This window comes from Berghia stephanieae, chromosome 1, assembly GCF_034508935.2.
Source record: "Berghia stephanieae isolate SIO BIC M18660-M18661 chromosome 1, UCSD_Bste_1.3, whole genome shotgun sequence".
NCBI lineage: Eukaryota > Metazoa > Mollusca > Gastropoda > Nudibranchia > Aeolidiidae > Berghia > Berghia stephanieae.
In genome coordinates, this window is record NC_088360.1 from 119,819,045 (window position 1) to 119,830,969 (window position 11,925).

The 11,925-nt window shown below is 33.6% G+C and overlaps 1 protein-coding gene across 2 annotated transcripts in view; it reads right to left on the reverse strand.

Moving 5' to 3' along the window:
* Window positions 1-456: 456 nt before the first annotated feature.
* The window catches only part of LOC144962921 (uncharacterized), a 32,627-nt gene continuing 21,158 nt past the window's right edge, over window positions 457-11,925 (reverse strand). For both annotated transcript variants that reach the window (XM_078896326.1, XM_078896325.1), the window contains exon 2: window positions 457-3,211. In XM_078896326.1, the coding sequence (XP_078752452.1) occupies window positions 1,273-3,186 (1,914 nt within the window). In that variant the 5' untranslated portion in view covers window positions 3,187-3,211 and the 3' untranslated portion in view covers window positions 457-1,272. The remainder of the gene's footprint in view (window positions 3,212-11,925) is intronic.

Here is an 11,925-nt window from a genome sequence, read left to right on the forward strand (position 1 = left end):
AAGAAGAAGAAGAAGAAGAAGAAGAAGAATCACACACTCAGCCACACACTCACACACACACACACACACAATTGCATACACACATACACACACACATGAAAGCACACACTCTTGTAATAATATTCAATCAGGTTATAATTCTGAGCAGACCCTTGTATTTTATTCTCCCTAAATTACATATGACGTAATTTAGAGTTACTTTAACACAGATTCTAGTCTAGTTGTCTTTGCAATTTATGTGTAAAAATACGATTACTCAGAGGTTCAAATTGTTGTCTTATAGAAAAGGCAACAAAGGGTCCAATGTACCATATTCATTTCTTTTCCTTTTCGATTTGAAGTAAGCGTCGTGTGTGTGATTGCTGTATATATATTTATATATATATATATATATATATATATATATATATATATATATATATATATATATATATATATATATATATATACGTGGATTATTTATCCAAGCGTCGTATTTACTTTTTTATTTGAGATTCTTTAATATTTTCTATTCCACTCGTTCATGTTTACTTGGTCAATAAAAATGCTTAAACGTACCAGTAAGGATTAAACGCATTGAATATATTCTATATTGGTCAATATTGGTCCCCCTTTTTTTGAAAAGCAGAGCACTTCCAACAGCATGCTTTAAAAAGATGCTTATTACGAGACACACGTAAATAGGCAGCAACAGTTAATCCGTTTTGATAATTATCATTTCATCACGATATCAAGTTGCTAAAATTTATGGACTGTTATTGTGGTGTTATTGTACTGGGAAGAAATTGAAATGTACTTTTAAATAGCAATGTAACAAGAAGTACATTTCTTTATTTGTGAGTATTACGGCCCAAATAAAAAGCAAGAGACATCCGTCATAAAAATGTCACAATCCCGTTAAGCACCTGAGATACGTGACATGACATTAAAAAAAGATTAATTAACATAATAGTCAAAGCCCGCTTTTAGAGGAATGTATGTAGTGTACAGATTAATCCATCCTTCATCCGCTCACCCATACACAGACCCACAACACACACACACACACACACACGCACACACACACACAAACACACACACACACACACACACATAGACGTACACGCACATGGCGTCAATGATATGTTTAAGTGACACGTGTATACTTTTGGAATCACCTTGGTCCCTTCGCGAACCCCCTGAAAGACGACAATTTTTATTGAAATAAAACAGCTCATAGCTACATCAATATAATATTACGAATTATGATTTACGTAGACAGAAAATCAACATTTAGTATCCATACTCGCATAGACGTTGGAACTGTATTTGTCCCTCCTCCATAGCTTGAGACCATTGTAGAAAGTGATTGATTTTACTCTTGTCCATTTCATATTTTTTCACAAAATAATTCAACAACTTCACCCTCCTCATCTTCATTCTCTCCGGATCGTGAAGGTCGGTTCTATAGCGTCTGCTTTCCTCTGTCCTCCTCTGTTCATCGGTCATAATATCATTTGCCACAATGTCACTTTCAAACACTTGCCAAGCAGCTTCCCCGTCAACGTCTGTGATAAAGGGATTGCAAAGATCCACATTACTTCTTAAACAAACTTCAAAAATCTCTTGGGGATCTCCCAAGTCAATATTTTCAACCTCATACATAAACCATGGTCCTGTCTCCGGAATTTCTAAATCAAATTGTTCCCAACTTTCGATCCATCGCCTCAAACAATCTGGATTTTCGCGAATACCAACCGGGAGAGAAAATTCCATTACATTAGGATCACCCACTTGTTGTGACTGTGGTGGTGGGTTTTGATTGCGATACGTTTGAATCCATCTTTGAAGCTGCTCGAGAATGTCTTTGGTGTTTTCTGATAGTTCGTCTCTGAGGTCGGCACGAATAAGATCCTCAAGAATATTATCAACATCCTTGCGAAAAGAGTCCCAGTATTGAGAGGAAAAGTCGGCTTTAATCTTCCCTATTGCACATTGTGTTAAATGTTCTTCGATAACATGCTTGGGAATTCCGTCATTTAAAAGAATTTTTATAGCGAATCCTAACGAGCTAGTAGGATTTAGAATGTGTTTTGGATACACGGTATCGAATGGTTTTGGTCCGTTGTACCCGTCCTCGTCGTCGTCATCAGAATAACTATCTAAACTCTCATCATCTCTTGCCATCAAAGCCTCTTGTTTTCTCCTCTCATTTTCTGCTCTGCCATATTTGTCATGCATATCTTTAAAGACATTAATGACTTTGTTGGCATCGTATATCATGCCTTTATAAACTCCCCAAGAACTCCATCTGACATTTTGATTGTGGCGTAGCACTTCATCTGAATGATATTTTGGCAATACTTCTTTCGGTGGTTCTAGTTTGATTCTCGGTGTGACAACTTCGTCTAATATACTTCGAGGGGTAAATCCTCCCTCGCTTTCCTCTTTAATGACGTCGATGTTTTTTGGGTAGAGGGGAACAGGAAGAGGTTCAGCAGAAAATACCAACCTCGACGGTGTACTGCTCAATGGACGTGCTGACGGCGTGTTACTATGAGTGCGAGAGGGGGTGTTGCTGAATGTTCGGGACGGTGTATTGCTTAGTGTGCGATAATGCGGTTCTTCAAAGTCGTGAAGATCCTCTAGGGGCGTATCCAAATCCAGAGAAGCGTCCCCATTAGGTTGGGCCATGAAGTCGTCACTCATCGTCATAAAACTAGCGTTTAAGTCCCTAGCTGTAACAACAGATCCTGTAAGAACACTGTCTGGTCTCATTGTGACTGACGTTGCAACAGAATTCGTTTCCTCTCTGACACTGCTCTTTGCCCTCTCGGATGCCGCTGAATTGGCACGGTTACTATCGAAACCGCTGTCTCGATTAATAGGAAGTTCAGAGACAAACACGTGATCAGTTAAATCGAGAATGAGAGGTGGCTGTAGAACGACTAGATCTGAATCGGGTTCTCTGCTTGATGTATCGTCTAGTTCAGTTGTGACAGGTTTGATATCAGAACCTCGTCGTATTGCGGAGCGAAGTCTCGGTTTTGCGTTATAACAGCCTCTTAGTTGATCGCCGTTGTCTAGTGTGAGTTCAAAGACGTTGATTTCGTTTTCCTGGTTTTCAGTGTTGTTGCATCCATCACTAACAGAGGGCCTCTGGCTTGCTGCCCGGACTGCCACACTTTTGGAGCCGCCACAGCCCATTGTGATAAGGACAGTAAATCGGTACCTGTTTGGGAAGAAACAAATGTAAATCTTCATTTAAGAAAACATAAAACTGTTAAATGATCAGATAGCAAAGGCCACTGTTGCAATATTTTCCAAACAAATCTTTTGTTGCTACATATTTTAAAGTGCCAAATGATATCGTTGCAATAACAAATAGAAGACACTAATATCTTATAGCTGTCTTAATCAACAGCCGTTCCCTCGAATTATGGAATAAAACGGGATATGGCTTGAGGCGATAATTATTAATCTTTACCTAGATTCACCAACTACACAATGAACAATATTCCAGAGTTGTTACTAATTGGATTTGTTGAGAGTTAAGCGGATTCAATCTAACGTTTATTTAATAAGTACTGTCGTACACTGACAAACACTCATTTTCTCATTTTAGTCAGAAAATAGTTACTTCATGTATCGATAAATTATTATAACCCCAAACTTGACGAAACGTCTTTACTCGAAGACTTCTCTGAAGTCTCAGTTTTGGGACTTTTATGTTGGAGATCATCTGAATCTACAGATATACGAAGTATGTAAAACTATTCTAGCCGAGAAAGTGCAAGTCACTTAAATTGTGCGTTATGCGTAATTCTACAAGCAATCAAACTAGATTAGACCAAACTCAATTATATAATTAATTGCTTGATTCAATAAGGGCAATTAGCTAATTATTGGTAGGTTGTCCTATGAGTCGCACTGAGTTCAGGCAATACTGGTATATTGTATACCACTAATTCCATTGCAATTGAATGCACAGCCGCCGTACACTGACAAAATACAGTTTTACATTTCGGTAAATACTCTTTTTAACAGATCGATCGATTTTTTTTTAAGTTATCAGAAATTCTTAAACCAGAGACCTCTTTGAAGTGTCGGCTTTAAGACTTTACACAAGTCAGTGGTCATTTTAATTGATTGAGAGATGAAGTATGAGATCTTGGTCCAAAATAAAATAATTGACGTTTTGTCAAGTGAGGGGTGTCCCGATAGCTCAGTTGGTAGAGCACTCGCTTCACACGCAAAGGGACCAAGATCGATCCCGGGTGCAGTCGAGATTTTTTCTGACCCTTCTGTCAGTAGTAATATAAAAAGCATGAGAAGCCGTTGTTAAATTGTTAAATAAAAAATTGCATGATCAGCAGTTTATAACAATAGTGTGTAAGTGTGTTATAGTATTACACATGTGTAATAGGTGTGTCAATTGTATTATTGTTGTGTGTTGTACACACTTTGCAGTTATTTTTAATTGTATTATTGTGTGTTTTACACACTTTGTAATTATTAATGTCGTTAATATACATGTGTAGGAGAAACCGTTATTAAATTGTAAAATATGTATTATCATTTTATTATAGTAGTGTGTAAGTTTGTTATAGTATAAGATATATATGTAAAACCTGTGTTAATCTTATTATTGCCGTGTGTTTTACACACTTTGTAGTTATTTTTAAATTGTATTATTGTGTGTTTTTACTCTTTGTAATTATTTCTTAACATACATGCGCAGGAGAAAAATATGTATTATGATTATTTTATTATAGTGTAATTGTGTTATAGTATAAGATATATCTAATCCTTGTGTTGATTGTATTATTGTTGTGTGTTTTACACACTTTGTAATTATTGCCGTCTTAGATGTGCGATAGCTATATTGATAAGATTTAAAAAATAGATAACAAAAAGTCCATGTTTTAATGTCATTGTCCTAATGTAATGTCTGTGAATAGATACGAAGATGCACCGTCACTTAAGTTAATAACACTCACTTTAAATAATGTTGATATATTTTAGAATAATAATAATCATAGGTTCAAAATTACTCATAATAGATCTCGCATCTCTATTCGGATTTGAACTTGAGACATTTTCGTGCGATAGATAGACGCTTTACAATTTGATCAATAAAGAATCGGTATGTGATCACGACCACGACTCATGGTCGTGATCAACACAATTCGTCGTTTTCTTACGATTCCTGTCTTCTCTGAAAGCCCATAATCGCGCAGAAAGCTTACTCAGCGAAAAAAGATGAAACATAATCAATAGTATGAAAAAAAGACTTATTGCGTTGTATTGATTAAAGATCCATTTGTTCCTCACATATTTATTTCAACAGGCTGTTAAACTTTCATGAAACCGACACGGTTGTTGTATTGAATTTCACAATAAGTTAATAACACTCACTTTAAACAATGTTGATATATTTTAGAATAATAATAATCATAGGTTCAAAATTACTCATAATAGATCTCGCATCTCTATTCGGATTTGAACTTGAGACATTTTCGTGCGATAGATAGGCGCCTTACAATTTGATCAATAAAGAATCGTGTGTGAATACGACACATGGTCGAGAGCAAAACACTTCGTTGTTTTCTTGCTATCCTTGTCTTATGACACACTCGATACTCGTAAAAAACGACGGCAGGGGAATAATCTTCGGTCACTCGTCACGTCTTATTGGTACATCTATATTCCGTTCGTGTTATCACCTAATTGACAATGATGATTTGTTAACAATGATCATCTCCAAGTGTAACCCCCCCCCCCCTCCTTCTTCATATTTTACAGTCTAATTCAATAAATGGAATACAGCTGCTCTAAATAATTAGTTCGAGTTATTTAGTCATTCATCACAAGACTTCGCGAAAACGTTATAGAAAAAAAAATACTATACTATCAACTTAAGTAACTGTGACTGTAATTTTGATTATCTCGCCTCATTGGATACTTATCAACGAAAGGGATCACCATATGAAATCGACACATGGTTAATTGGTGAATTTAGCAACAAAGTGTCTGTTTGCTGTCACCCTTGTCGTCTCAAACAACCAATTTAAAGAATTATGTAGTTTTTCCAGTGATTTACTGTACTGGGATGGAAGAATTATCATGTATGGCTGTGTTGTTTTTTTTTTTTCTTGGGTCATTTTTCTAAAGCGGGTCTTGTAGTTTGTAATTTCTGTCTTAAATGCCATTTGCTTTATTTTCTTAAAAAGACGACGGAGAATTTTATATAATGCAATTAAAGTAGGTAGCGTTCTTGTCTAGGTCTGGTAAAATAAATGAGATGACGTCACACAATCCCCGTAGACAATGTTGATATTATAGAAACCTCCGGTATAGAGATTAGAACATGAATTCGAAATCAAGACGTTTTGGTATGGTAGTTAGACAATCTATCCATCGACAAATTAAAACCTCTTCACTATGTGAATACGACTAGTAGATGGGTGCAATCGGAGGTGAATGTTTTCATTAAATAGAAATACATAATGTCCATGTGTCTACACAAGTTAAACCCAATATCATGTTTTACAGTCATATTCTCTTTACCCAATATCATGTTTGGAAACACTTTGATTGGGTTAATGAAAAATTTACATCTGAATCAAAACTAAAAAGAATTGATGACAAAAGCTTTTGCAAAACTCCAAAAACTTTTAACACACGGACTTATTTAACTTGGCTGCTTTTTAATAAAAAATATTCTTGTCTGACATACTCGTACCCGTCATTTTCAACATGCGGCGAGTTTCGTGTTTTGTATCATGGACTTGAATTTTTTTTCGCAGCAAGAAATAAATAAATGAAACACAACAATCATTACAATACACAATATTGATTGATCAATTACTTAATACAATAACATGCCCTTGCCAAGTTACTCACGTCGTGAAATAGATTTTGATGGGAAAAAAAATGAAAAGACAATTCCATCACTTCATGTCCTATATTATGGTTATCATACCAAGACATAACCTAATTGAAAATGTAACAAAAATTTTGTGTAGGAATAGTAAATTTTATAAACCAGGTATACATTATCTCTATTTATGACATTAGACCATGAATGTTTTTAACGCACATTTTCAAGGTTTGACACTATATTTACTGTACTTCTCCAGTAACATTGTCGAAGTTTTTAAATATTTGATACCACAACACTTTTAGATAGCAGCAGGTGTTTTTTCCTCAAATTTTATCGATCTGAGCAGATAATATATTTTATCCAAGTGAAACGCTGTCCTAACAGCTGCTATATTTTTTTAAGATGATAACCCAAATGATCAGTAACACCCAATGTGTAAGACGTAGACGTGCAGTCTTTTAGGCGGTAGTGTAATATCATACAAAAACATCTGTCAAATGTGTAGTAATACCTAATGGCGATTTACAAGACGGTCAAAATTTATTAAATAAACGTTTTCAGGAAAGAATGTATCAATTGAACCTAAGAAATTAAATTTTTTCAAAGCCAAAATGTGTGTGATGTAATTGATTTTTTAAAGCTAAGATTTATAAGATATAAGCTTGATAGCAAAAATTTTCCTAACCAAAAATTTGAAGTAAAACACTGTTGGCTAAAAATGTGAAGTTAAAGTTTTTCTTACCAACATTTGGGAAGTAATCATTTTCAGGTCAAAGTTTATGAAATACAAACTGTATGACAAAACTAAAGTTTTTTGATAAAAATAGTGTCTGGTGAAGAAAAAAAAATAAAGTAAAATAAAAATTAAAAGTTTTGTGGTCAAAATGAGTGAAGCAAAACATTTTTTGACCAAAATTTATAAAATAAAGTATGCGTGTAAAAATGTATGAAATGAATACTTTCTATCCAAAATCTATGCAATGAAATGTTTTTAGACCAAAATGTTTGTAGTAGTAGTATCTTGATAAAATTTATGAATAAAGTATTATTTCTAACAAAAATATGTGAAGCAATAATTTTCCGACCAAATTGTCTGAAATGGACGTTTTCCAATCAAAATGTGAAAAGTAATAATGTTCTGACCCAATTATGAAATGAAAATTTTCTGTCAAAAATTGTATGAAATTAAATTTTTCTAGTCAAAATGTGTAAAGTAAAAGTTTTCTGACCAAAATATAATAATATTATGACCAACGGTTATGAGATCAGAATACATATTCTCTCCAAATTGTCATTCTATCAAAAAATTGTATGAAATTTAATTTGCTAATCAAAATGTGTGAGGTAAAAGTTTTCTGGTTAAAAATTGTATGAACGTTTGCCAGCAAAAATGTATGAATGTTTTCTGGCCAAATATATGGAGTAAACAATTTTTTAGGGGGTCAAAAATTATATATTTAGAATATTCTTTTGACAAAATTGTAGGAACGTCAAAACCACTGAAATAAAAGTTTTCAGGATAAATTGTATTAACGAAATTTTCCAGGCAAAATTTTGCGAAGTAACATTTGTCTGGCAAAAAATGTAAAGTATACTTTTTCTGACCAAAATGTGAGAAAATAAAATGTTTTCTACTAGAACTTCATAAGGTAAATGAAACTTTTTTTTGACAAAACGTGTGTAGTAATAGTTTTTCTGTAAATGTATTGTATCATAAATTATTGAAACCGTTACAAAATAAAAGACTTTTCCATGTCTTTCGCTTTTTGAGGCCTTCTCGAGGACTTGACAAAGGCAGAAAGTTTTGAATTTTCAAAGTGCTGACTACTTACCCTGCAGAATTACCATCGACAGAGTAGAGACATAGCAGATATGACTGGTGATCCTTTATTATTACAGACAGAAGCAGAGATGTCCTACAATTGTTGTAGAGGTGCGATGTCGGATACGACACCCAAAGTTTTGCCATAATTTTCAATTTTATTTTGTTACCATTAAAGTATAACGTTTTCAGTCGTCCTTCTAAAATTATCAATGACATGATTAATGTCGATCCCACAAAGGTTATGAGTAAACCTTTGTTCTTCTCCCCGGCAGGGACCAAATAGCCTCAACTACAGGCGTGCGGGCTATCATTGAACAAGACAGTTCAAACCCTAGTTCAACCTATTTTAAAAAAAAAAATACTCCTTACAAAACCTAAATGGTTTCGGAAGAGGTTATTCAAAACCTGCATTTGAAGTTCAATCCTCTCTGTTTCACTCTTTTAGCTCCAAAAGTCGATGGAATCACTTCGTAGTTTAGTAAACCAAAACCAAAATCAAAACCAAAACCAAGGTCAATGTCACCCAAAAGATAAGATAAGGGATATGAAATAGAAATCTCACCAAAACGTGTAAGATTCGAACTATTTCCAATGAAAAAACAGTTTACCAAACCTGCATTTGGATTGCAACCCTCTCTTTTACACTGTTATAGCTCCAAAGGTCGCTTGAATTACTTAGTAGTTTAGTAAACCAAAACAAAACCAACCCAGAAGATAAAATTAGGGTAATAAAGTGCTAGACGTCGACCCAAAATGAGTGAAGTAAAAATTTTCTCGCCAAATACAGGAAACAAAAGTGATCTGATAAAAATACCAAAATAGAAGTTTTCTAACCAATTACGTGTGAAGTAAAATTTTCGTGACTAGAAAATTGTAAAGTTAGAGTTTAAGGTTTCTGGTCAAAATTTATGAAATAAGGCTGTTCTGTTCAAAATCTATGAAATTTAGTTTTATAATGAAAAAGAATTAATGGAATGAAGGCTGTACACGCTATAATGTATGAGAAAAAATATTCTGATCAAAATGTTTGAAATGAAAGTTTTCAGGATAAATTTTATGGCGCAATATTTTATATCTGAATAATATCTATGTACATAACGTTTATAGCTAAATTTTATGAACTAGCTTTTTGTTGTTGCTTTTTTTTTATCCTAATGTGTGAAGTAAAAGTTTTGGGCCAAAAAAAATATTGTAAAGTAAAAGCAAAAGTTTTTCTGGCCAAATTGTGTACAATAAAAATTTCCTGGCCAAAATTGATGAAATGAAAATTTTCTGTCCATATAATGTATGAAACGTTATCTTTTTGGTCAAAATGTATGAAGTAACGGTTTTCCGGTAAAACACATGAATTAAAAGTTTGCTTGCAAAAATGTGTACAATAAAAGTTTTCTGGCTAAAGTATATAAAGTAACATTTTTCTGGCTAAAATGTACGATGTAGCGGTTTTCAGGCCAAAATGTGTGAAGTTAAAGTTTCATAGCCCGAAATGTGTTATATAAAATATCAGTCAAAAAACCTGTGAAATAAAAATTTTAGGGTCAAAATTTAGGAAATTAAATTTTTCTAGCCAAAATGTATGAAATTATAAGGTTTTTTTTTAACCAAAATGTGTATAGTAGAAATTTGTTGCTATGATAAAATCAATGTTTTGTGTGTGTCTCTGTGTGTGTGTGTGTGTGTGTGTGTGTGTTTCCCCCAAAAATTATGAAATGCACGTGTTCTCGTCCTCAACGCAAAACAATTTCTTGTCAAAATTATAAAATAACTGTTTTCAAGCCAAAATATATAAATTGAAAGTTTTCTGACCAATGTAGATACTTGAAGTAATATATTTTTGGTCAAAATAATTGAAGTAAAAGTTTTCTGGCAAAATATATATGAAATGAAAGTTTTCCGGTCGATATATGTGAGATAAAAGTTTTCTTGTCAATATGTCTTTAGTAATATTTTGATGACAAGATTAATGGGGTTTTTTTGTTTGTTTTTTACCCAAATTTATGAAAAGAAAGTTTTCTAACCCCAAAAGGCGAAGAGAAATCTTTTTCTGGTCAAATCGTATAACATCAGTTTTCTGACCAAAATGTTTGATATGAAAGTTTTCTAGTCAAAATATTTCAAGTCAAAGTCTGTTGGGGTTTTTTTTATTTCTTTCTTTTTGCTTTTTCATTATAAAACTAAATTTCATAGATTTTGAACAGAACAGCCTTATTTCATAAATTTTGACCAGAAACCTTAAACTCTAACTTTACAATTTTCTAGTCACGAAAATTTTACTTCACACGTAATTGGTTAGAAAACTTCTATTTTGGTATTTTTATCAGATCACTTTTGTTTCCTGTATTTGGCGAGAAAATTTTTACTTCACTCATTTTGGGTCGACGTCTAGCACTTTATTACCCTAATTTTATCTTCTGGGTTGGTTTTGGTTTTGGTTTACTAAACTACTAAGTAATTCAAGCGACCTTTGGAGCTATAACAGTGTAAAAGAGAGGGTTGCAATCCAAATGCAGGTTTGGTAAACTGTTTTTTCATTGGAAATAGTTCGAATCTTACACGTTTTGGTGAGATTTCTATTTCATATCCCTTATCTTATCTTTTGGGTGACATTGACCTTGGTTTTGGTTTTGATTTTGGTTTTGGTTTACTAAACTACGAAGTGATTCCATCGACTTTTGGAGCTAAAAGAGTGAAACAGAGAGGATTGAACTTCAAATGCAGGTTTTGAATAACCTCTTCCGAAACCATTTAGGTTTTCTAAGGAGTATTTTTTTTTAAAAAATAGGTTGAACTAGGGTTTGAACTGTCTTGTTCAATGATAGCCCGCACGCCTGTAGTTGAGGCTATTTGGTCCCTGCCGGGGAGAAGAACAAAGGTTTACTCATAACCTTTGTGGGATCGACATTAATCATGTCATTGATAATTTTAGAAGGACGACTGAAAACGTTATACTTTAATGGTAACAAAATAAAATTGAAAATTATGGCAAAACTTTGGGTGTCGTATCCGACATCGCACCTCTACAACAATTGTAGGACATCTCTGCTTCTGTCTGTAATAATAAAGGATCACCAGTCATATCTGCTATGTCTCTACTCTGCCGATGGTAATTCTGCAGGGTAAGTAGTCAGCACTTTGAAAATTCAAAACTTTCTGCCTTTGTCAAGTCCTCGAGAAGGCCTCAAAAAGCGAAAGACATGGAAAAGTCTTTTATTTTGTAACGGTTTCAATAATTTAT